The sequence below is a fragment of the Manis javanica genome, chromosome 9 (assembly GCF_040802235.1).
Source record: "Manis javanica isolate MJ-LG chromosome 9, MJ_LKY, whole genome shotgun sequence".
NCBI lineage: Eukaryota > Metazoa > Chordata > Mammalia > Pholidota > Manidae > Manis > Manis javanica.
This window is the reverse complement of record NC_133164.1, coordinates 7856992-7881315: the sequence shown is the minus strand read 5'-3', so window position 1 is coordinate 7881315 and position 24324 is coordinate 7856992. Positions and strand designations below refer to the sequence as shown.

General features: G+C 40.7%; 1 protein-coding gene across 2 annotated transcripts in view; it reads left to right on the top strand.

Moving 5' to 3' along the window:
• BIVM (basic, immunoglobulin-like variable motif containing) overlaps nucleotides 1–24324 on the top strand; it is a 69829-nt gene that overhangs the window by 39100 nt on the left and 6405 nt on the right. For both annotated transcript variants that reach the window (XM_017667661.3, XM_073212377.1), the window contains 10 exons: nucleotides 1391–1506; nucleotides 1973–2059; nucleotides 3363–3423; nucleotides 6013–6156; nucleotides 8037–8244; nucleotides 8544–9662; nucleotides 13157–13404; nucleotides 15210–15329; nucleotides 15497–15710; nucleotides 17395–17539. In XM_017667661.3, the coding sequence (XP_017523150.3) occupies nucleotides 1391–1506; nucleotides 1973–2059; nucleotides 3363–3423; nucleotides 6013–6156; nucleotides 8037–8244; nucleotides 8544–9662; nucleotides 13157–13404; nucleotides 15210–15329; nucleotides 15497–15710; nucleotides 17395–17539 (2462 nt within the window). The remainder of the gene's footprint in view (nucleotides 1–1390; nucleotides 1507–1972; nucleotides 2060–3362; nucleotides 3424–6012; nucleotides 6157–8036; nucleotides 8245–8543; nucleotides 9663–13156; nucleotides 13405–15209; nucleotides 15330–15496; nucleotides 15711–17394; nucleotides 17540–24324) is intronic.

The following is a 24324-nucleotide window of genomic DNA, read 5'->3' as shown; positions in this document are numbered from 1 at the left end:
ATGGTAACATTTAACCTCTAATAAAACTACTAAAGTTCTTAAAATTGGGAGTTGTCCCCTTAGAGTGTCTTCTTAGGTTACCTACAAGTACTCCAGCTAGGCTGAGGGGCAGCACTGAACACCTGGTGGGGAAATGCCTCCCTGACCTGAAATCGTGGGGCCTCGGTGGTAGCCTCAGTCATGGTGATTTGCCTCCTTCCTTTAAAGGCAAATAGGATTTTAGGGGTAAACCATGTTAAATTATGCCAAGTGTGACTGATGTGTATTATCAAGGAAGGAAATGGGCACAATATAAAAGAATGAGAGCAAGCCTCTCTCTCTCTCATGAAAGTAGTTGAAAACAATGTTGGAAACTTTGGAGTACTTGTGTAGCCTCACATGACACCACCCACTTGGATATATGACTTTTACATGTTGAAAATGCTAACTCATCACTTTATAATCACAACAGACAGATACTGTCTAAATAAGTGCAGACGTGGCATAAAAGTAAGGATTTGTAAAGGCATGGGACATTTGTCATCTCAGTAAAAGGTCCAGACTTGAATGTTGCAGTATTTTCTTATCCAAGGCTTACCGTATCAGGTGCTCTTCTGGAATGATTAGAAAGGAAAAGAGAGCTCCACAACTTTTTTCCTACTAGTTTTAAGTTTGTACCCTTAATATCTTCCCAATTTCCCCAGCTCCTGATAAAGGTGGTAGCTAACAGTAATGGTAGTAATCGTCTTGTGATATATGAATACAGCAGACCAACACATATGTACATCTTAAACTTACACAAAGTTACATGTCAGTTATATCTTGATTTTAAAAAAAAAGAATTTTTGTTACTTGTGCCTTATATACAACCATAAGCACAGATACTAGTCCATTTTTCCCTACTTGAACGTTTCTTAAAAGATAATTCTGTATGTTTTAGGATTTCTTATGATATAATCTTGAATGCTGAGGGACGGAGTGGCATGTAAATAACGTTATTTCTGTAAAAAACCAATATCAGAAATCGTTTTTGGCCTAACAGTGACATTTTAAAGAACACATTAGTTAATATAATAATCCCTTTTGGGGAGAATTTACTTAATTATATATAATGAAGTTTTAGACTTAGGGATGTTACAGGACACTTAAAAGAAACTGATGGTATATTAATAGTTTCTCAAATGTATGGTGTAATAGCCTTACAGAGCCATAGAAGAAAAAACTAGATGGAAGCTCTGGGTGTCCTTCCTGGTGCAGACACCTGAAGAGACTCACGCAGCAACGAGGAGGGAACACTGCAGCAGCCACGGTCTGGAGACTCAGACACATGGAATTCCACAGAAAAGGATCAAAGAAATGCCTTTAATATACTAATACCCCGAAGTAAAGTCCCACATCTTTCCTTTCACAGGCTAAGAGAAGGCAGAGAAAGGATTTGGCAACCAGTGACTCCAACAGAACTACAGAGAAGCTTTTGAAAACATTTTTGAAAAGACAAGCTATCAAAACTGCCTTAAAAAGCAAAAGGCAAGAGGGAAATTACCTTAATTTTAAAGATTAATTTAAAGATGATTTATTTTCTCATCAGATTCCTGTGGTTCCTTTTCTCTAATTTTACTTCTTAGCAGAAAATGGTGAAATGAGAGGGAGAAGTGGGCTGTCTGTTTGACCTAGTAATTTAAGCATCCGTGACACTGAGAAAGAAAAGCCATAGGGGGTGCGTTTTGCTCACTTTGTATTTTTAAGATGCGCAGCTGCGTGCTGCTGGTGGCACTGCGGCCAGAGGGCTGGGCACGGCCGCAGGTGCCGCCTTCTCTCCAGGCTGCGCTTATTCCCCAGGCAGGGGCCCGGGCAGCCACGCCAGCAGGGGGCAGCCTATAGCCCCGTGTTTCCCCTTCTCTCCTCAGATGGGACAGTGTAATCAGTGGGGGAGAATCGTTGACTGAATATAGGGTGTCCTGTCATCTTGATTCAAGTCAGTGTTGCTTTTCAGGGATGAGGCACTACCCAGTCTTACTCAAGTTCGAAGAGAAAATGATATCTATGTTTTGCCTCCTTTACAAAAGGAAGAAAAGAACAGGTAAGTGTTTGACTGTTTAAAAATATTAATTATCATTGTATTCCAACAGGTTTAAACCTTTATCTGTCTCATCTACATGGCAAGGCATGTGGGAATTAATGCACCTGAAATGCTCATTTTTGACATCTTTTAGAATATTTTTCAAAGACTGTAGTTTTTATTTATTAACTTGTCCTGGTGTTCTGGCAGTACGTGAAGATCTGTTTCTTCCTTGTTCCATGGAGCCCATGCCTACACTGTTGATAATATAGTTCACGAAGACGTGAATTGTAGTTTTTCCTACATTTTGCTTGCACATGCTGTTTCTCCGTGTTCCTTAGCCTGGCATTTTCTGACCCACACCAACACACTGCAAGACCACACATGTTGTCCTCCAGCTAAATCCTGTAGATGCCTGCAGTTTGTGGCTTACTGGACTCCCGGGCCCCATTTACCATGGGGCCCCCGCCGACCTGCTGTCCTGGAGCCTGTCCGGCCGCCCTGCCTCAGGCTCCTCTGCGGATGCTGCCAGTGGCTGGCTGTGCCTGCAGCGCATGTGGGGAGCCAGGCAGTTTGTCTCTGTCTCCCTCCCTCACCCCCACCCCCAAGTTCCTTTCTCAGGGCCTTCAAAGAGGCCAGCTGGATTCTGAGTCAGGCAGCTCTCTGTATCCTCATCTCTGCCACCATCATCTAGTCTTGAGATCATGCGATGGCCTCCCATGCTTCCCCTTTGTCTTTGATTTTTCCCTTTTGCCAGAACCCCTCCCTGCCTAACCCACTTTTGGATTTGTAGTGCAGAATCATTAAAACCTAAATCTCATATTCTTTTCCTTGCTTAAAACACTTCCTAGCTTCTCATTTCTTTAAGATAGAGCTTCAATCTTTGATCACATGCTTCTCCAACCTTACCCCAGGCCCTCTTCACTCCATCCACACGCAGGCTTCTCTTCCTTGTTTTCAGATGTTCATAGAAGTTGGTGTTTCCCCCTGGAACATCTGTCTCCAGGAAGGTTCCCCGTGCCCACAACTAGACCTCTCACTTATTTGTGGCTAAGTCCAAGCAGTGTAGTTGCTGGGAATTCCAGCAAGGTTTCAGGACCCCCTGAAGCTGGGCCTAGCTGCTGCTTGCTTACGATGGAACTTCTTAGATCACAGTGTAACTGCTCGCTTCCATGTATTCCGACTGAACGGGGACAGTGATGGCATGCACCTTGCCATCTTACTCACCATGGCAGCCCCTATAACTAGCAGCCTTTGCCCTCAAGAAATATTTTTGTAAGTAGTCATTAAAGCATAGATTTGTAAATTTATGCTTGACTTTCAGTTCAGAAGAGGAAGATGAAAAAGAATGGCAAGAAAGAATGAATCAAAAGCAAGCACTACAGGTATTTAAATGACTTTTGAATTTAGAATATATGCTATTAATCGAAATGAATGACATCAAAATGAATAATTTTAGTGTGGTAGTATAAATTTATGAAAGTTCCTGATAAAAAATGCAGATGTCTTCTTTACTTGTATGTGTGTGTGTGTGTGGGGGTGCATGTGTTTATACACATTTACAGACTACCTTGTTTTATTGAGTTTTGCTTTATTGCACTCCACAGGTGTTGAGTTTTTTAACAAATTGAAGGTTGGTGGCAACCTTGCATGAGCAAGTCTGTTGGTGCCATTTTCCCAACAGCTTTGCCTATTTTGTGTCTCTATGTCACATTTCTCACAGTATTTCAGATTTTTGAATTATTATTATATTTGTTGTGGTGATCTGTGATCAGTGACGATGACTTTGAAAGCTCAGATGATGGTTAGCATTGTTTAGCAGTAAACTTTTTAAATTAAGGTACATACATTGTTTTTTTAGACCTACTGCTAATGCACACTTATGAGACCACCATATAGTGAAAGCATAGCTTTTATATGTACTGGGAAACCCAGGAATTCATTTTACTCACTTTGTAGCCATATTCGCTTTACTGCTATGATCTAGAATCAAACCTACCACGTCTTGAAGCTGTGCCTATGTATGGAATTTGCCATTGTACATACCTAGATACCCTTCTTTTACAGCTAACCAATCAACCAATGAATAAATATAAATAGTAATGTAAGTTTGTGTAAAAATATGGAAAACATACCACCAAAAAATTATTTCTAGTAACACTTTGGTATATATTAGTCCATTCTTCCCTCTGTGCCTCATAGTTGAATACCTCTGTGTGTGTGTGTGTGTGTGTGTGTGTGTGTGTGTGTGTGTGTGTATCAAATGTACACGTGTACATAGATCTGTATAGATGGATGTCTGTGCATATGTTCTAGTCATCTGTTACTGTGTAACTTAGTGATGTGGAAATGGGCATTATCAACATCATCTCTCACTGTTCTGGGCATTGATGAGCTCAGCAAGGCAGTTGTGCCTCGGCATCTCCCATGTAGATGCAGACTGTAGCTGGGCTTCCCGCTCGCGTGTCTGGCCTTCAGCCGGCACATCTGACTGTAGCCTCTCCCTGTGGCTTGGGCTTGTTCCCAGCCTGGCCCTGGCTCCCAAGGGCCTAGAGAATGTGCCTGGAAGGACTTGTGGGGCCTTTTCTAGCAGCTTTGGAAGTTGGGCAGCTTCTTTTTGCCACAGTCTGTTGGGTAGAAGTTAGTTCCTAAGACCAGCCCCAGTTTAAGGGGCGGGAGTAAGATGGGAAGAGGGTCAGAGAACCTGTAGGCATGTTTTAAAACCCATGCCACACATATTTTAATAAGTAACATTTTTACAAATTGAACTTGTACTATAGATACACAAGTTAAACATTTTTTTTTCAGGTTTCTTGCATAGTGGGTAACATTCTTTAATTCCCAAGTTACCCATTTCTTTTATGTTCTATAATTTGGTACATCTGGAAGACGACTTTGGAGCCCAAACCACAGGATCCCTCAACTTGTGGATGTTCTGAATTATTAAATCAGCAAGTGATTGCAAGCTTGATAAAGGCCACAGACCTTGTGGTCAGGAACATGTGCATTTAAGTCCAGGCTCTACTGTTCATTAGCTCTGTGATCTTAGACAAATTAATTTCTCCAAGGCTTTATTTCCCTTTTTTTTTTCTCTTTGGTAAGACAAAAATAATACTGATGCCTTCCTCATGGCATAATGAGAGCAATACTGAATAGAAAGCACAGGATGCTCTGAGCATGACTGGCCTGTTCTAAGTGCTTGCTGGTTTGCACTTGCACACACATCCCGGGGAAGCAAAGTATTATTTTATCTTCTTTACAAATGAAGAGTTTTAAAGTACTTCTGGGAATTAGTTAGGGAAGTTTTACACTTTTCCATGTCTGAAACTTCTCACTTTTCATTTCATTTTTGATTTTAGGCTAAGAGCTAAAGGAAACTAATCTAATTAAAGGAATTAAAATATTGTTCAAATCCATAAGGTTCATCCTTGCCTCAGGGCCTTTGCATTTGCTGTTCTGCAACTGCTCTTTACTGACCAGTCTTTTTGGTGTCTTTCAAGTTCCTGCTCACAGGTCATTTTTTAAATGAGGTCTTCTCTAGCTATCAAATAAATGTTTTTTCTTTCCTAATCCACTCTTTTATCAGATTAACCTGCTATATTTTTCTTATCATTATCTTGTTCATTCATTTAATTATTTGTTTGTCACGTGTCTTATTCTACTCGTAAGAGTAGGGATATTATCGGGCATGATTGCCACAGTACCCTGGCACCTGGAGCAGTGCCTGGCACATTGATGGATGGTGCCTGGTAAGCATTCTTTCTTTCCTTTAAATGAAAGATGAGTGAATGGATACATTCCCTAATCTGCCTACTAACTTTGATGCCTATACAGGTTACATACAACTATGTTTAGCCTATTGTAGATTATGTGGAACTATGTTTATGATAAAAACACAATAAATATTTATCATGATGAGTATACCTAAGTGTGCGAAATGTAGATTTCATGGTGTTATGTTTTACTCTTCACAGGAAGAGTTCTTTCATAATCCTCATGCGATAGATATTGAGTCTGAAGACTTTGGCAGCCTGCCCCTCGAAATAAAGCATGAAATTTTGACGGATATGAAAGAATTTACCAAGCGAAGAAGAACATTATTTGAAGCAATGCCAGAGGTGAAAAATAGAGCAGCACATTAATGCTTAGAATTAAGAACTTCAGCAAAATTTGTCCTTAGAAAAGAGAAAATTGACAAGCATTACTTACACAATATCCATAGCCAGTACGTAGTATCTGTGTCCTCACGGCACTCTGTCATGTTTCTTTCTTGTTCTTAGCACCACCTAAAGGTGCCTGCCTTGCTCATCTCTATCTTTAGCGCCTAGCTCAGGGTTTTCACATAGTAAGTGCCCAGTGCATACATCACTTACTTGACCAATTGAAAATACCAAAAATATGCCATGCAGTTCTTAGGTTAGATCATAAAAATTATTTTAACCCATAATATACTTTGTCTGTAGGATACTGGTTGTAATATAGAACATAATCACAGTGGAAAAGTATGTTCTAACTTGAAATTCCAGGTATATCTTCTCTACTGCAGGTCTAGCAATGCAATTGGAACTCCATCTTCCCTCCTCTCTGGACAGTAGTGATGGGGAATTAGTGCTAAAATTTCTCGACTTGGAGCATCTGATGGTGGCCCCCGGCCACAGGACTGTGGAGTGGCTCGGCGTGGGAGTTGGGGTTGAGCCTGGGGTTCTCACTCAGGCCCACTGCTGTGACTGTCTTTAGCTGGTGATGAGCTTTTTTCCCTGCTGCCACCTACGATTTCTAACTTTTCTCTTCTTTAACTCCCTGAAGGACAGAATACAAAGTTTGAAGCATTATTTTCCCTAATGAATGGATGTAGTGTTTTTTTTTCTATAGACTTTTGAATATTTTTTAATTTGATACAAAAAATATGAAAAAGGCAGACAGGAGCTGTTTCTTTTCCCATCACCACTTTCTGTTTTTTAAGAATATGAACATAGGTAGATAATAAAGTGCTCAGAAATGATATGTAAAGGACAGCAGTAAATTTATTTTCATTTCAGGGGATAGTCTCTTTATCAAGCATTTTATCTCTGAGTGTAGAAGACTCTCTGGCTGGTTTTTGAGAAAACATAATTTGGGTTAGGTAAACAACAGTGGGAAGGCATGGGAGGGTCCCTAGTGACGTGCTTCCTTCTCATTCTGCCACCGTGGAGCCTTGGGACCAGTAGACGGTGGGGTAGTGTGCAGTGGCTCACTGGCTCTGTCATTCTGATAGTGAGGGGAGTTCTGAGTCACCCAGGTTGGACCTTTGTATCATATGTACACTGGGCAAATGCTGTATTGCTAATAGTAATGGTGGTAAGTAGCAATCATAATAGCAATAGGAGCAAAATAGTTTAAGGCTTAGCGACTTGCTTTGATCCCAGATCTACCAGTGATTAGCCCTGTGACTCTCAGGAGGTTACTTAGCCTGTTTGTCCCAGTTCTTCATTTGTGGAATCTGCCTCCTAGGGTGGTTGTGAATAACTTGGGATAGTATATATAAAAGCCCTTAGAAAGATGCCTTGTACAGGAGCCACTTTATAAATGTTAACTGTTACTTTTAATGCTGTGATTGCTGTGATTTATTGTGTCTTCTATGGGCCAGGGGCCGTGCTAGGTCCTGTACCTGCGTGCTTACTTGCATTCTAGAAGATTGTCTGTCTGTAAAGCCATAATCAGAATGTCACAGTGCCTGCCATGCATGGCATGCTCAATAAATGTTTTTTGAGTAAATGTTTAAATCCTTAATGGTATCCATAATTTCTTTTCTTTTGCCCAGTTCTTTTTGTTTTAAAGATTATTCTTTAACAGGGTACTTTCAGTTTTTTCCTAGTATTCAAATTTTGCTTTAATAATATGAAGATACGACCAATGAAAAATATCAGTGGCTTTTTAATCTCTTTTTGGGGAAAGGGCTGGAAATATGGGAGTATTATCTGTATTTAGAAGAAAATCATTCTATTTATTTTTGCTTTAGGAGTCCAATGACTTTTCTCAGTACCAGCTCAAAGGCTTGCTTAAAAAAAACTATCTAAACCAACACATAGAGAACATCCAAAAGGAAATGAATCAGCAACATTCAGGACAAATCCAAAGGCAATATGAAGATGAAGGGGGCTTTCTGAAGGAGGTAGAGTCGAGGAGAGTGGTCTCTGAAGACACTTCACATTACATCTTGATAAAAGGTATCAGGCACCATCACTTACTTGACAGCCGAAAACCACAAATATGTGTGTCTTTGAATTCTGTAAACTACCACCCCAAGATAGTGTTAATGAAGTCCGAATAATGAAGGTATATATCCTGTTAATGGATTACCTACTATTGTACCAGCCCACTTTAAAATTAACTAACAATTAACTCTTAGGGCTGATTCCATGAAAATTTATAACTTCATTTTGAGAACTGGTATTACTCATCTCGCTAGAAGTATATTGTCACACCGTTAAACTGTGTAGTGAGGAATGTTTTAATTTTTCTTCAGGTATTCAAGCTAAGAACGTTTCAGAAGTGGATGCAGAGTCTCTTCCTTCTTCCAGTGAAACACATCACAAGTCTTTGGACACGAAGTCCTATCCATGTGAAAAACTGAAGCCGGAGGCAGAGCCTGGTGCTGCGCCTCCTTCCCCAAGAACACTGCTGGCTGTGCAAGCTGCCCTGCTGGGAAGCAGCTCGGAGGTGGAGCTGGACGCTGAGAATCCGCAGCGGTCTGATGTGAGGAACAGATCTGCTACCAAAGATGAGGGCGCGGTCTCCCCACTCACTCTCTTAGCAATTCAGAAAGCTCTCGATGATGATGATGACGATGTGACAGTGCATGCTGGGAAGGGCCTGCAGAGGGGAGGGTCAGGAGCCCAGACGCCCCATGTGAGCAGTTCTGATGGGGAAACTGATGAAAGACTTGCAGTGACAGATGGAAAAGGAATGCAGTCGATGACGGGGCCCCACTCGGGCAGCGGGAGCTTTGTCGAGGAGCGTGTGACCAGCGCTAACAATGACGCAGAGCTGGCACGCTCAGCTCGTTTGTCAGGTACTGTCTTTTGTCAAGGCAGTGAATCTAGTGTTCCAGAAGAACAAGTGTCACCTGTTCACATGGCCTGTGAAGCCTCTCAGGCAAGTGAGGAGTCTACGGTTAAGGACAGAAAAGAGCCGGTTCCTTCGGGAGGCCCAGTGGTGATGCCCAGCAGGGCACCTGGGCTCCAGAGTGGGAGGGGACTGACTGCAGCACCTCCTCCAAGTCCACGCTGTCTGTCAAGGGATGACACATATACCAAAGCACTTGAGCTACAAGATCCTTGTCCCTACGAGAGTAAATATGATTCCTCTGTTATTGCAAGTGATGGTGAAACAGAACGTGAAACAAATTCTGCTTCTGAAGTCGTCAGCACTGTTAGTTTGCAAGAAACTAGTAATAGGCCAAGTGTCCCTTCAGAGACAATAAGTAACTTAGAAAATGCAGTATCATTTCATGCTATAGAGCATGAGAATTGCCTAAAAACCATCCAAGAACATGAGATGTTGGGATCTGCAGGCCAGGATTTAATTTCAACTCCCGAGTCCATGGAGCCAGTGGAAATTCACTCTGAAGAAAGTGAATCTGATGGTAGGTGTTTGTGCCTTTGGTGACACTGAATGGTAGGACTTGCCACCTGTAGCAGTTGAGGGGTCCTTCAGGGGGGTCTGGTTCCTGCTTTGTTCAGATGATGGACCAGAGACCCAGAAAGGTGAAGTTGCTTTCCCACTGGCTCGCAGCTAGAGATGGATTCTTGACCTTCCTGTTCTGTTCTTTTTTGTTGTTATTACTAGTTAGAGGATGTAAGTGGGGGTTTCCTCTAGTTTTTTTAAGTTTTAAAAAGTTGAAAGAATGGTACAAAACATTCTGGTTCCTTTATCCAGTACCTTAGTGGCTAGCATTTTACCACATTTGCTTTAGGGTATCTGCCTCTTTCTGTGTTTGCATATGTACACGTGTATATCATATATCTGTGTCTATACACACTTATACGTGGTCAGTCTTCATCATTCACAGATTCTGTATTTGCAAAACTGCCTACTTAGTAAGATTTATTTGTAACCTCAGAATCAGTACTCATGGTGGTATCTTTGTGGTCATTCACAAACCTGTATGAAGCAGCTAAAAACTAAATATGAGTCACCATACACCTTTGTCACCTTGTTCAGCTGAGGTTGAACCAGAGATGACCAGAGGGTGGTTATGGGAGAGAGCAGTGCAGTGTAGATCGAGAAGTGCTGGCTCTGGGTCTAGTTGGATAGGGTTTGAATCTCAACTCTGGCACCATTAGTGGGGCAGCCTCAGGCAAATCTCTTTGCACTTCTGAACCTCGCTTCCTCTTTTGTAAAGCAAATAAAATAGACTTTACCAAGATGGGTTGTTTTTAGGCTGGAAGATTGTATATTTCTTCAGGGATCATTGAGTATCAGTGATTTAGTGTTCTGAGTGACTTTATGGAACATAGCTGCCGTGAATAACAAGAGTCAACTGTACACATACACAGACACTAATTTGTTTTCCTGGTGTCTTCCAAGTTTCTCTGCTTGAAAGTTACTGTTTCCCCTTTGTAATTAATAAGCATTTTATGGAAAGGAACTTTTGAGACTATATAAATACGCTGTTCCTGAACAAACTTTCACCCCCTTGTTTTATCATCCATTGATGATTTCTGCCTCAATAAATTATTACATGATGGTTGCCAAGTGGTATTTTTCTAACTCCATCATTCCTCATATATTTATTAGGCATCCTACTATAAAGATCTTTCCCTTCTCCTCATCTGTTATTTTTTTATATCAGTGTAGACTTAGGGATTCCTGCATTATTTAGTGAGTTATGATGCCATCATACTTTACGTTTTTGTTCAAATTGTCCCAGCTTTGGCCAGTGGGGGCCCCTTCACGCTGGCGCCCATGACTTTTGATGATTCCCTATTATATTCTGAGCATTTCTTTACTTTCTGGTCAAGATGTTAGGGCCATTTTTTGGCCAGTGGGGAACCATTCAAGCTGGTTCCCATGGCTTTTGACAGTTTCCCATTATATTTTGAGCATTTCTTTACTTTCTGGCCAAGAATTTGCAAGTTTAGTGTATCCTTTCCCTGCTCTGTCCTGTTTCTGAATCTGTTTTACCAAGGAGTTGCTTGTAGTAGAGCCTGGTATTTAGAAACCAGGATCTGGGTACTGAGTGTGCTCATTGTCATTGTGATGTGATTGCTTCAGGACCTCTATGAGACAGAGCTAGGGAATATGTTCACGTATATACAAACACGTACCTACACACATCACATCTATGTGTTATTTCTCCATATGTGTATATATGTGTATATTTATGTATATACACAAAATATGTATATACTTGCATATGTATCAAAATCTATGAGTTCATACTGATACCTGCAGTTCCAACGCAACATCACAAATTTCATTCTAGCCTCCACCTCCTTTATAATTTCCCCTTCTAACAGTGAGAAGCTTGCTCCCATTATCTTCAGTATATTGACTTATTTGCTTAATTCTTGCTCTACTTGTTTTTTTTTTTTTTTGAATGTGCTGATTGTACTGGCCTCCTCCTTGGTCCTGGCTGTCTCCTCAGCCCTGGCCCCTAGTTCTTGGAACCCCAGTCCCCTCTGTCGTGATTGTGTCCTCAGACCCAGCCCCCTCCATGTGAAGGGAAGGACAGGAATCCGTAGTTATTAAAGAAAAGACATAGGAGAGGAGGGAAGGAAAATGGTTGAAGAAGAGCTGTTTGTCCTGAGTACTTAATCCCAGGTTACTTTCCGGTAAGTCATAGCTTTACTCTTTGCTATGTTCACATTTATTTAACTGTGTTGAAACATATTTAACAATGTATATGATTATTTGCATCCTCTGGCAATTCTTTTCAAATTTTAAAACAGTATTATCTAACTTGGAAACAGATTTGTATAAAGCTAATATGCAAATCTTTGAAAGGCTGGTTCCTAATTTCAAAGAGAGTGTCTGTTGGTCTAATTGAAAAGGCTTATTTTGAAGTTACAGGCACTTATTTTATTTCATTTTATTTTATTGAAGGGTAGTTGACACACAGTATTACATTAGTTTCAGGTGTACAACACAGTGATTCAACATTTATATACATGATAATTCTAGCTACCAGCTATCACCATACAAAGTTGTTACAATATTTTGACTATATTCCTTATGCTATACATTACATCCTGGTTACTTATTTATTTTACAATTGGAAGTCTGTACTTTTTTTTTTTTTTTTTTGAGAGGGCATCTCTCTTATTTATTGATCAAATGGTTGTTAACAATAAAATTCTGTATAGGGGAGTCAATGCTCAATGCACAATCATTAATCCACCCCAAGCCTAATTCTCATCAGTCTCCAATCTTCTGAAGCATAACGAACAAGTTCTTACATGGAGAACAAATTCTTACATAGTGAATATGTTACATGGTGAACAGTACAAGGGCAGTCATCACAGAAACTTTCGGTTTTGATCATGCATTATGAACTATAAACAATCAGTTCAAATATGAATATTCGTTTGATTTTTATACTTGATTTATATGTGGATACCACATTTCTCTCATTATTATTTTTAATAAAACGCTGAAGTGGTAGGTAGATGCAAGATAAAAGTAGAAAATATAGTTTAGTGTTGTAGGAGAGCAAATGTAGATGATCAGGTGTGTGCCTGTAGACTAAGTGTTAATCCAAGCTAGACACGGGCAATAAAACATCCACGGATGCAGAAGATTTCTCTCAAAACAGGGGGGGTGAGGTTCTAAGCCTCACCACTGTTGATCCCCAATTTCTCACCTGATGGCCCCCCTGCGACTGTGCCTGTCTTAGGTTGTTCCTCCCTTGAGGAATCTTACCCGTCTCTGGCTAACCAGTCATCTTCCGGGGTACAGGCACTTATTTTTGATATCATATAACAGTAATATGTTAATGTTACATGTTTTCTGTTACATTAAAATCATTTCTTTTTAGGGTAAAACATTTTTCAGAGTACCTTGGAAAGCTCCTGATCATTTCAAGATAATTTTAATGTTTCAGTTGTGGATGAAATAACCTTATTATTTTTGGTACAGGAAGTTTCATTGAAGTGCAGAGTGTAATCAGTGATGGTGAACTTAAAGCTGAGTTGCATGAAGCTTCCCAACCTCCTCCTGGACAAGATGAAGAGGAACTAATAGGAACTAAGAAGCAAGAAGCCTCCAGTGACTCTGATGGGCTCCTAAGAGACAACTCTGAGACGGAGGCCTTGGGGACTGAGCCACATGAAGAAGCTGAAAAAGATGCAGATGATTCACCCAGTGAATGGCAAGATACTAATTTGGTAATAATGTGACATGTTTTAACTTATTGCTAAGGAAGTCAGGTTAAGGAGCTTTTGAGTTTTAAGAAGTTACTAGATGATTATTTATTAGTTATTTGCATGTATCTTCTCCCTCCTATTTTTTTTGTCTTACATGACATAAATTAATTTTTTCATAGTTATGGAGGTTGGGAAGTCCAATCAAGGTGCAAGCTGATTTGGTTCCTGGTGGGAATTTCTTTCTGGCTCGCTGACAGCCATCTTCTTGCTGTGTCCTCACATGGCAGAGGGAGGGACAGGGAGGGAGAATTCTCCTTTTCCTAAGGCCACAGTCATTATCAGATTAAGGCTCCACTCTTTAGGACCTCATTTGACTTTACCTTTCAAAAACACTCTTTCCAGATGCAGTCCCATTTAGGGTTAGGACTTCGACATGTAAATTTTGGGGGAGACACAATTCAGTCCATAGCTACCCACATACAATAGCACCAGAAAGCATCAAATACTTACGTGTAAAGCTTACAGAATATGTACAAGATAGGAATTCCAAAAGTGCAGAACGCTAATGAAACAAAGCATGGAAGACCTAAGTAAAGGTGGTTTTGGATGGGAAAGCTCAGTATCATTAAGATGTCAGTTTTTTCCAAACTGATCCATAGATTTAATGGAATTCTAATAAAAATCCAAATAGAATTTTGGTGGATATTAACAGACTCATTCTAAAATTTACACGATAAAGCAAGGAAACTAGAGTATTCTAGACAATTTTGAAAAAGGAAAAATTTGGAGGACTTAACAACACCTGATTTCAAGATTCACACCCCAAGACTTGTGACCTTTTGTATCTGGCTCCTTTCACTTGGCATAATGTGTTCTAAGTCCATCCGTGTTGTAGCATGTGTCAGAACTTCATTTCTTTTTATTGCTGAGTGATTTTCCATTGTATGGCTACACCACGTTTTATCCATTCATCAGTTGATGCGCACTTGGGTTGATCTTTTTGCTGTTATGAATAATGCTGCCATAAATATCCATGTATAAGTTTTCGTGTGGACATGTGTCTTCATTTTTCTTGTGTATATACCTAGGAATGGAATTGCTGGGTCATAGCTACCTATGGTTAACTTTTTAGGGACCAGCCAGACTGTTTCCCAAAGCAGCTACACCATTTTACATTCCCATGTGTAGTTCACGGGGTCTAAATTTTCCACATCCCCATCAGTACTTACTAATAGCTGTTCTTTTGATTCTGGTCATCCTAGTGGGTGTGAAGTGGTATCTCACTGTGTGTTTTTTAAAAATTCAATTTATTTAAACTAAAAATAACCAAAAACAGTTCACCCATTTCTCCCACCCACTGTTGTCTGTCCCTGGCCATCACTCATCTGTTCTCTGAATCTGTGAGCTTCTTAATTAAAAACAAATTTTTTTAGGTTCCATATATAAGAGATCATATCATTTTTGTCTTCATCTAATTTCACTTAGCAGAATGCCTTCGAGGTTCATCTGTGTTGTGGCAAATGGCGAGATTTCCTTCTTTTTTATAGCCGAATAATGTTCTGTTGTACGCACACATAGCACGGTGTTCTTGCTCGTGCTGCTGGCTCCTTGTGTATGTGGGCTGCTGTCTGGGCCGCCTCCGCTTGTGATGTGATTTAGAGGGAACTTTGAAGATACTACAGACTCGCTCAGAAATCCAAGTGGAAAGCTTCGTAAAGACAAAAAGTTTATTGGTAATTTCAGTCAGACTAAATGCATGCTTTTTGTAACAAATGCATTTAATTTGATTATTGATATAATTATCTCCAGATGAAATTATTTTATAGGAGGAGCTGGAAACTCTGGAGAACAGCCTCTCAGCCCAGCAGGACTCGTTGAAAGCTCAGAAACAGCAGCAAGAGCGGATTGCTGCCACGGTGACGGGACAGATGTTCCTGGAAAGCCAGGTAGGTGCGTGTGTGCGCGGCCCTCCCTCAGCAACGCCTGCACTGTTCCTGCTTAACCAGACTCCCTGAGGGGCTGCATTCAGTGAGAGGCTCCAGCCCTGCTCCCCCTCGTGGTTGAGGCCGTGTCCCGCATGTCAGCGGGGGTCGTTGTGTGTCTGACTCCCCAGGAACTGCTTCGCCTGTTCGGCATTCCCTACATCGAGGCTCCCATGGAAGCAGAGGCTCAGTGCGCCGTCCTGGATCTGACTGATCAAACTTCTGGAACAATCACTGATGATAGTGACATCTGGCTGTTTGGAGCCCGGCACGTCTATAAAAACTTTTTTAATAAAAACAAGTTTGTAGAGTACTACCAATATGTGGACTTTCACAACCAATTAGGTGAGACTTCAGAAGATGATCACTTTCTGCAATTTGTCTTCCAAATTTGTATTAATTTTTTTCTTTCTAAGGAACTAATCCGTTGCATTAATGGAGATGGTAGGTCTACACAAATTTTCATGTAAGTGAACTTTTGCTTATATAGAAGAATAGGATTTTAAAATTAGAATTAAGAAATTACAACTGTAGTAATGCTTAGGGTTTTTCTGCAGTTTAATCATCTGACCTGGTTGGACTTTTGGTACCTGAGATCTCCAGAGTAAACCAACAGTGGTAGCCAGGGGAGGCAGGTGGGAGTCACCCCTGCTGGACCCTGCGCCTCCTGGCCCCATGGTGGCGTTTCTGGCAGTGAGCCTTTATTCTCCTATTCATCCAGCAAATATATAGTGAGTGGTTCCTGTATGCCACTTGTTGTTCCTGGCAATGAGGAAGCAGCAGAGAATAAAACAGTCTAATAGGAGAAACAGATGATGAAAACACATAAATCATAATTTGACATATAGGAAAACAAAGCTGTAAAAGAGGAGAGAGTGACCCACAGTCGCAGGAAGTGGACATGTTTTTTGTTGAGCTGAGGTCAGGAAATGCTTAGAGATAACTTTTAGGCTGGGGCCTAGAGGAGGAAGCTAGTGTTGTAGATGAGCATGTCAGACAGGGACTGGTGAGTGCAAAGGCCCTGAGGCAGAAGCCTGCCTGGTGTCCTGGGGAAGCAAAGAGGTTGCTGTGGGCTAAACTGTGTCTCCCCAACATAGGACCTCAGAATGTGACTGTGTTTGGAGATAGGGGCTTTAAGGAGGTAACTAAGGTTCAGTGAGGCCATTAGGGTAGGCCCTAGTCCAGTCTGCTTATATAGACGAACAGGATTGGTGTCCTTAAAAGAGGAGAGCAAGACGGGTGGGAGAGGGAAGACCATGTGAAGACACGTGGAGAAGAGCTGCCTGCAGTCCAAGGAGAGAGGCCTTGGGATACTGGTCTGCATCTTGATCTCAGACTTCTACCTGCTAGAACCGCGAGGCACTAAATTCCTATTGTTTAAGCTGTCCAGTGTGGGTGCTTTGTTATGCAGCCCAAGGAATCGAATACAGAGGCTCTGTGAGTGAATGAGGAGAGAAGAGCCAGAGTTGCTGTCAGAGGAAGGAGTCCACCATCAGTAGGGTCTCGGGTGCCTTGGGAAGGAGTTGGGGCAGGTGGGTGAGCAAGTGAGAGAAGGAGAGCATCAAGGATGACTCCCTGTCCTGAACAGCTGGCAGAATCTCCTGTTGATGAGATGGGGGTGCAGGGGAGGGAGGGCGAAGGTAGGAGGGGGCGAGGAGCAGGCGGAGCGGGGCAGAGAGAGGACCAGGTCTGGGGGTGTTATTTCTGAGGCGCCCATTGGAGGTCCTGGTGGAGGTGCTAAGGGGATGGTTGAATATGTGTGACTTTGGTTCAGAGGACAGATAGCTACATCTGGGGACAGAGTGTAGATGGTATTTAAAGCTGTGAGGATGAGTGAAACTTTAAAAATCTTACAGAATGTGCTATTAAAAATAAATCTATTTTTAAATAGTAAATAAAATGTCTTTAGATTGCAGATGTTGATATCTATACATATAATATATATAATAAAATGTCTGTAAATCTTATTTAATGTTTATAAAACAAAACATAAATTTAAAGGTACACATAATAATTTTTACTCATATAGGATTGGACCGGAACAAATTAATAAATTTGGCCTATTTGCTTGGAAGTGATTATACCGAAGGAATTCCCACTGTCGGTTGTGTTACAGCCATGGAAATTCTCAATGAATTCCCGGGACATGGCCTGGAACCTCTCCTGAAATTCTCGTAAGCTCTTTCATAATTTTTTATTTCCTTTTTTTTTATTTTGTCATGATTAATCTACAATTACATGAAGAACATTATGTTTACTAGGCTCTCCCCTACCCCAAGTCCCCCCCCACAAACCCCATTACAGTCACTGTCCATCAGCATAGTAAGATGTTGTAGAATCACTACTTGTCTTCTCTGTGTTGCACGGCCCTCCCCGTGCCCCCACGACATTATACATGCTAATCATAACACCCCCTTTCTTCTTCGCCCCCCTTATCCCTCCCTTCCCACCCATCCTCTCCAGTCTCTTTCCCTTTGGTAACTGTTAGTCCATTCTTGGGTTCTCTGATTCTGCTGCTGTTTTGTTCCTTCAGTTTTTCTTTTGTTCTTATACTCCACAGATGAGTGAAATCATTTGGTATTTGTCTTTCTCCGCTTGGCTTATTTCACTGAGCATAATACCCTCCAGCTCCATCCATGTTGCTGCAAATGGTTGGATTTGTTTTCTTCTATGGCTGAATAATATTCCATTGTGTATATGTACCACATCTTCTTTATCCATTCATCTACTGATGGACCCTTAGGTTGCTTTCAATTCTTGGCTATTGTAAATAGTGCTGCGATAAACATAGGGGTGCATCTGTCTTTTAAAAACTGGAGTGCTGCATCCTTAGGGTAAATTCCTAGAAGTGGAATTCCTGGGTCAAATGGTAAGTCTATTTTGAGCATTTTGAGGAACCTCCATATTGCTTTCCACAATGGTTGAACTAATTTACATTCCCACCAGCAGTGTATGAGGGCTCCCCTTTCTCCCACAACCTCGCCAATATTTGTTGTTGTTTGTCTTTTGGATGGTAGCCATCCTTACTGGTGTGAGGTGATATCTCATTGTGGTTTTAATTTGCATTTCTCTGATAACTAGCAATGTGGAGCATCTTTTCATGTGTCTGTTGGCCATGTGAATTTCTTCTTTGGAGAACTGTCTATTCAGCTCCTCTGCCCATTTTTTAATTGGATTATTTGCTTTTTGTTTGTTGAGGTGCATGAGCTCTTCATATATTTTGGATGTCAAGCCTTTATCGGATCTGTCATTTATGAATATATTCTCCCATACTGTAGGATGCCTTTTTGTTCTATTGATGTTGTCCTTTGCTGTACAGAAGCTTTTCAGCTTGATATAGTCCCACTTGTTCATTTTTGCTTTTGTTTTCCTTGCCCGGGGAGATATGTTCATGAAGAAGTCACTAATGTTTATGTCCAGGAGATTTTTACCTATGTTTTTTTCTAAGAGTTTTATGGTTTCATGACTTACATTCAGGTCTTTGATCCATTTTGAATTTACTTTTGTGTATGGGGTTAGACAGTGATCCAGTTTCATTCTTTTACATGTAGCTGTCCAGTTTTGCCAGCACCATCTGTTGAAGAGACTGTTATTTCCCCATTGTATGTCCATGGCTCCTTTATCCAATATTAATTGACCATATATGTTTGGGTTAATGTCTGGAGTCTCTAATCTGTTCCACTGTTCTGTGGATATATTTGTTCTGTTCTTTTGATATATTTTTGAATTCGGTTTGCTAATATTTTATTGAGTATTTTTGCATCTACATTCATCAGGGATATTGGTCTGTAATTTTCTTTTTTGGTGGGGTCTTTGTCTGGTTTTGGAATTAGGGTGATGTTGGCTTCATAGAATGAGTTTGGGAGTATTCCCTCCTCTTCTGTTTTTTGGAAAACTTTAAGGAGAATGGATATTATATCTTCTCTGTATGTCTGATAAAATTCTGAGGTAAATCCATTTGGCCCAGAGGTTTTTTTCTTGGGTAGTCTTTTGATTACCGCTTCAATTTCTTTGTTGGTAATTGGTTTGTTTAGATTTTGTGTTTCTTCCTTGGTTAGTCTTGGAAGGTTGTATTTTTCTAGGAAGTTGTCCATTTCTTCTAGGTTTTCCAGCTTCTTAGCATATAGGTTTTCATAGTAGTCTCTAATAATTCTTTGTATCTCTATTTGGTCCATCGTGATGTTTCCTTTCTTGTTTCTGATTCTGTTGATTTATGTTGATTCTCTTTTTCTCTTAATAAGTCTGGCTAGAGGCTTATCTATTTTGTTTATTTTCTCAAAGAACCAGCCCTTGGTTTCATTGATTTTTTCTATTGTTTTATTCTTCTCAATTTTGTTTATTTCTTCTCTGATCTTTATTATGTCCCTCCTTCTGCTGACTTAAGCCTCATTTGTTCTTCTTTTTTCAATTTTGATAATTGTGACATTAGACTATTCATTTGGGTTTGTTCTTTCTTCTCTAAATATGCCTGGATTGCTATATACTTTCCTCTTAAGACTGCTTTTGCTGCGTCCCACAGGAGTTGGGGCTTTGTGTTGTTGTTGTCATTTATTTCCATATATTGCTGAATCTCCATTTTGATTTGGTCATTGATCCATTGACTATTTAGAAGTGTGTTGTTAAGCCTCATTGTGTTTGTGAGCCTTTTTGCTTTCTTTATACAATTTATTTCTAGTTATATACCTTTGTGGTCTGAAAAGTTGATTGGTAGAATTTGAATCTTTTTGAATTTACTGAGGCTCTTTTTGTGGCCTAGTATGTGGTCTATTCTGGAGAATGTTCCATGTGCACTTGAGAAGAATGTGTATCCTGTTGCTTTTGGGTATAGAGTTCTATAGATGTCTATTAGGTCCATCTGTTCTAGTGTGTTGTTCAGTGCCTCTGTGTCCTTTCTTATTTTCTGTCTGGCGGATCCGTCCTTTGGAGTGAGTGGTGTGTTGAAGTCTCCTAGAATGAATGCATTGCATTCTATTTCCTCCTTTAGTTCTGTTAGTATTTGTTTCACATATGCTGGTGCTCCTGTGTTGGGTGCATGTATATTTATAATGGTTATGTCCTCTTGTTGGACTGAGCCCTTTATCATTATGTAATGTCCTTCTTTGTCTCTTGTTACTTTCTTTGTTTTGAAGTCTATTTTGTCTGATACTAGTACTGCACCACCTGCTTTTTTCTCCCTATTGTTGGCATGAAATATCTTTTTCCATCCCTTGACTTTTAGTCTGTGCATGTCTTTGAGTTTGAGGTGAGTCTCTTGTAAGCAGCATATAGATGGGTCTTGTTTTTTTATCCATTCAGTGACTCTGTGTCTTTTGATTGGTGCATTCAGTCCATTTACATTTAGGGTGATTATAAATAGGTATGTACTTATTGCCATTTCAGGCTTTAGATTCGTGGTTACCAAAGGTTCCAGGTTACTTTCCTTACTATCTAAGAATCTAACTTAATTCACTTAGTGTGCTGTTACAAACACGATCTAAAGGTTCTTTTCTATTTCTCCTCCTTTTTCTTCCTCCTTCATTCCTTATATATTAGGTATCAAATTCTGTACTTTTTGTCTATCCCTTGATTGACTTTGTTGATAGTCAATTTAATTTTGCATTTGCCTCACAATCAGCTGCTCCACCCTCCCTACCTTGGTTTTACTATCTCTGGTGACAGCTATCCAACCCTAGGAACACTTCCATCTATAGCAGAACAGACTGCAGAGATGGTTTATGGGAGGTAAACTCTCTCAGCTTTTGCTTATCTGGAAATTTTTTAATCCCTCCTTCAAATTTAAATGATGATCTCGCCAGATAAAGTAATCTTGGTTCCAGGCCCTTCTACTTCATGGCATTTAATACATCATGCCACTCCCTTCTGGCCTGTAAGGTTTCTGCTGAGAAGTCTGATGTTAGCCTGATGGGCTTTCCTTATGTGATCTTATATCTGCCTCTGGCTGCTTTTAACAGTTTGTCCTTATCCTTGATCTTTCCCATTTTAATTACTATATGTCTTGCTCTTGTCTTCCTTGGGTCCCTTGTGTAGGGGAGATCTGTGGATCTCCATGGCCTGAGAGACTATCTCCTTCCCCAGATTGGGGAAGTTTTCAGCAACTACCTCCTCAAAGACACTTTCTATCCCTTTCTCTCTCTCTCTTCTTCTGGTATCCCTATAATGCGAATATTGTTCTGCTTGGATTGGTCACACAGTTCTCTCAATATTCTTTCATTTTTAGAGATCCTTTTTTTTCTCTGTGCCTCAGCTTCTTTGTATTCCTCTTCTCTAGTTCCCATTTCATTTATTGTCTCCTCCACCGTATCCAACCTGCTTTTAATACCCTCCATCGTGTTCTTCAATGATGGATCTCTGACCTGAATTCATTCCTGAGTTCTTGGATGTCTTTCTGTACCTCCATTAGGATGTTGATGATTTTTATTTTGAACTCCCTTTCAGGAAGAGTCACGAGGTCCATATCGGGAATTGTATTAACAGTTTTACTCTGGACAAGGTTCCTTTGGCTTTTCATGTTTGTATATGGCGCCCTCTAGTGTCCAGAAGCTGTAATCTCTGGAGCTGCTGAGCCCCTGAAGCAAGGTCAAGGGTCGCAGGGGAGCGGCACTGGGGGTAGGAAAGAGCTGTTCCCCGCCTCCCTGCTCCTGTGCCTGTCTCCACTGCTTGAGCCAGTGGGCCTGGCACGCAGGTACAAGTTTTTGTCCCAGCGCTGCCAGATATGGATCCCTGCCTTCCACAAGCAGCCAGAATCCCAGTCTCCCCAGGAACTCTGCCTGTATTAACTTTCCAACCCAGTAGTCATGCGAGTCTCATGAAAGCACCATGAAATGTAGGTTTGTGCTCCCAGTGCAGATCTCCGGAGCTAGGTATTCAGCAGTCCCAAGCCTTCCACTCTCTCCCTGCTCCATTTCTCTTCCTCCCGCCAGTGAGCTGGGGTCGGGGAGGGGCTCGGGTCCAGCAGAGCCACAGCTCCGGTACCTTACCCCGTTCGCTGAGGTCTGCTCTTTTCTCCAGGTGTGTGCAGTCTGACTGTCCTCTTTCCTGTTGCTCTCTCAGGATTAGTTGCGCCAATTAGATTTTCTAATTGTATCCAGTTTTAGGAGGAAGCCTCTGTCTCTCCTCTCACGCTGCCATCTTTAATCCCTCCCCCATAATTTCTTTAATTCAGATGTTTATATAAATACCCAATGTAACAAACAGATCTATTATTGACATGAAGAGCTATTATTTACATTACACATCACTGTTCATTGAGGAAATAGGAGGAGGAATTGGCAGGGGGTTACCAGAGTTAGCTTTTTTTTTGTCAGACCTCGATGAAATCAGAGACTGTTTTTTTTATATATATATATATATATATTTTTTTTTTTTTGAGAGGGCATCTCTCATATTTATTGATCAAATGGTTGTTAACAACAATAAAATTCAGTATAGGGGGGTCAACGCTCAATGTACAATCATTAATCCATCTCAAGCCTAATTCTCGTCAGTCTCCAATCTTCTGAAGCATAACAAACAAGTTCTTACATGGTGAACGAATTCTTACATAGTGAATAAATTCTTACATGGTGAACAGTACAAGGGCATTCATCACAGAAACTTTCGGTTTTGATCATGCAATATGACCTATAAACAATCAGGTCAAATATGAATATTCGTTTGATTTTTGTACTTGATTTATATGTTGATCCCACATTTCTCCTATTATTATTATTATTTTTATTTTTAATAAAATGCTGAAGTGGTAGGTAGATGCAAGATAAAGGTAGAAAACATAGTTTAGTGCTGTAAGAGGGCAAATGTAGATGATCAGATGATCAGTTGTGCGCCTATGGACTAAGTATTAATCCAGGCTGGACAAGGGCAGCAAGACATCCACGGATGCAGAAGATTTCTCTCAAAGCGGGGGGGGTGAGGTTCTGAGCCTTACCTCTGTTGATCCCCAAATTCTCACCTGATGGCCCCCCTGCGACTGTGCCTGTCTTAGGTTGTTCCTCCCTTGAGGAATCTTACCCGCAGAGACTGTTTTTTTAAGGTGCCAGGCTTATCCTAGTTGAAGGGTACATACCAGTCTTGAGGGATTTCACAGGAGTGTAGAAGTTGCCATTGGATTCATTCAGATATTTGTTGAATTGCTACTATGTGTCAGACACAGTGCTAGGCTGGGGTAGGAAAGATGATGGAGCCATAGGCCATACCCCCGAGGAGCACCCACATTTTTGGGAGTGGCAGAGAAGCAAACATGTTTGTGTCCTGTGTGTTGAGTGTCCTGGAGGAGGTGGGCTGGAGAGGCGCAAGGAGACATAGCACTGGGGCCCTGTGTCGGGCACTGCTGGCCCGTTGCTCCCTGTGCACGTACTGGGGCACTGTCAGTGGTGGGCTCACGTTCCACCCGGCACCCAGAGTTGTGCTTTACTTGGGGTGCACTGACTTCTCAGCTGTGGAGATTCTGGGATGGTGGTAGTTATGAGTAAGTCTGAAAGAAGTTCTTAAGTTGGCCCTTGATGGCGTCTTTAAAAAAAATTGAAATATAATTCATATACCATAAATTTCACTCTTTAAAATGTGTAGTTCAATGGTTTTTCATCTCTTTACAAGGCTGTAATGGCATCTTTTAACCATTGATTTGTCACGAGACACTCTGGACTCTGGCCATAGTTATTTTAATGATTCTTTAGTTTTCTGTCTGGTTGTAGCTCCTGTGTTTGAAAAATTCTCAGTTATTCTGGTCTGAAGAATCAGTGATTAGAATTACAATTTAAATATGAAAAATGTTTTAATGCTTGGTGTCCTGCAGTCTTAGCACACATAACAGCATATTTATGTTATGTCTTATCTTTATTTTCATAATTTTCTTAATATTTAGGAAATGGACATACAGGAGATGAGCTGTTAGGTAGCTCATAGTTCATGGTATGAAAATAACTTGAAAAACTACAAATAACTTTATTATACATAAAATAAA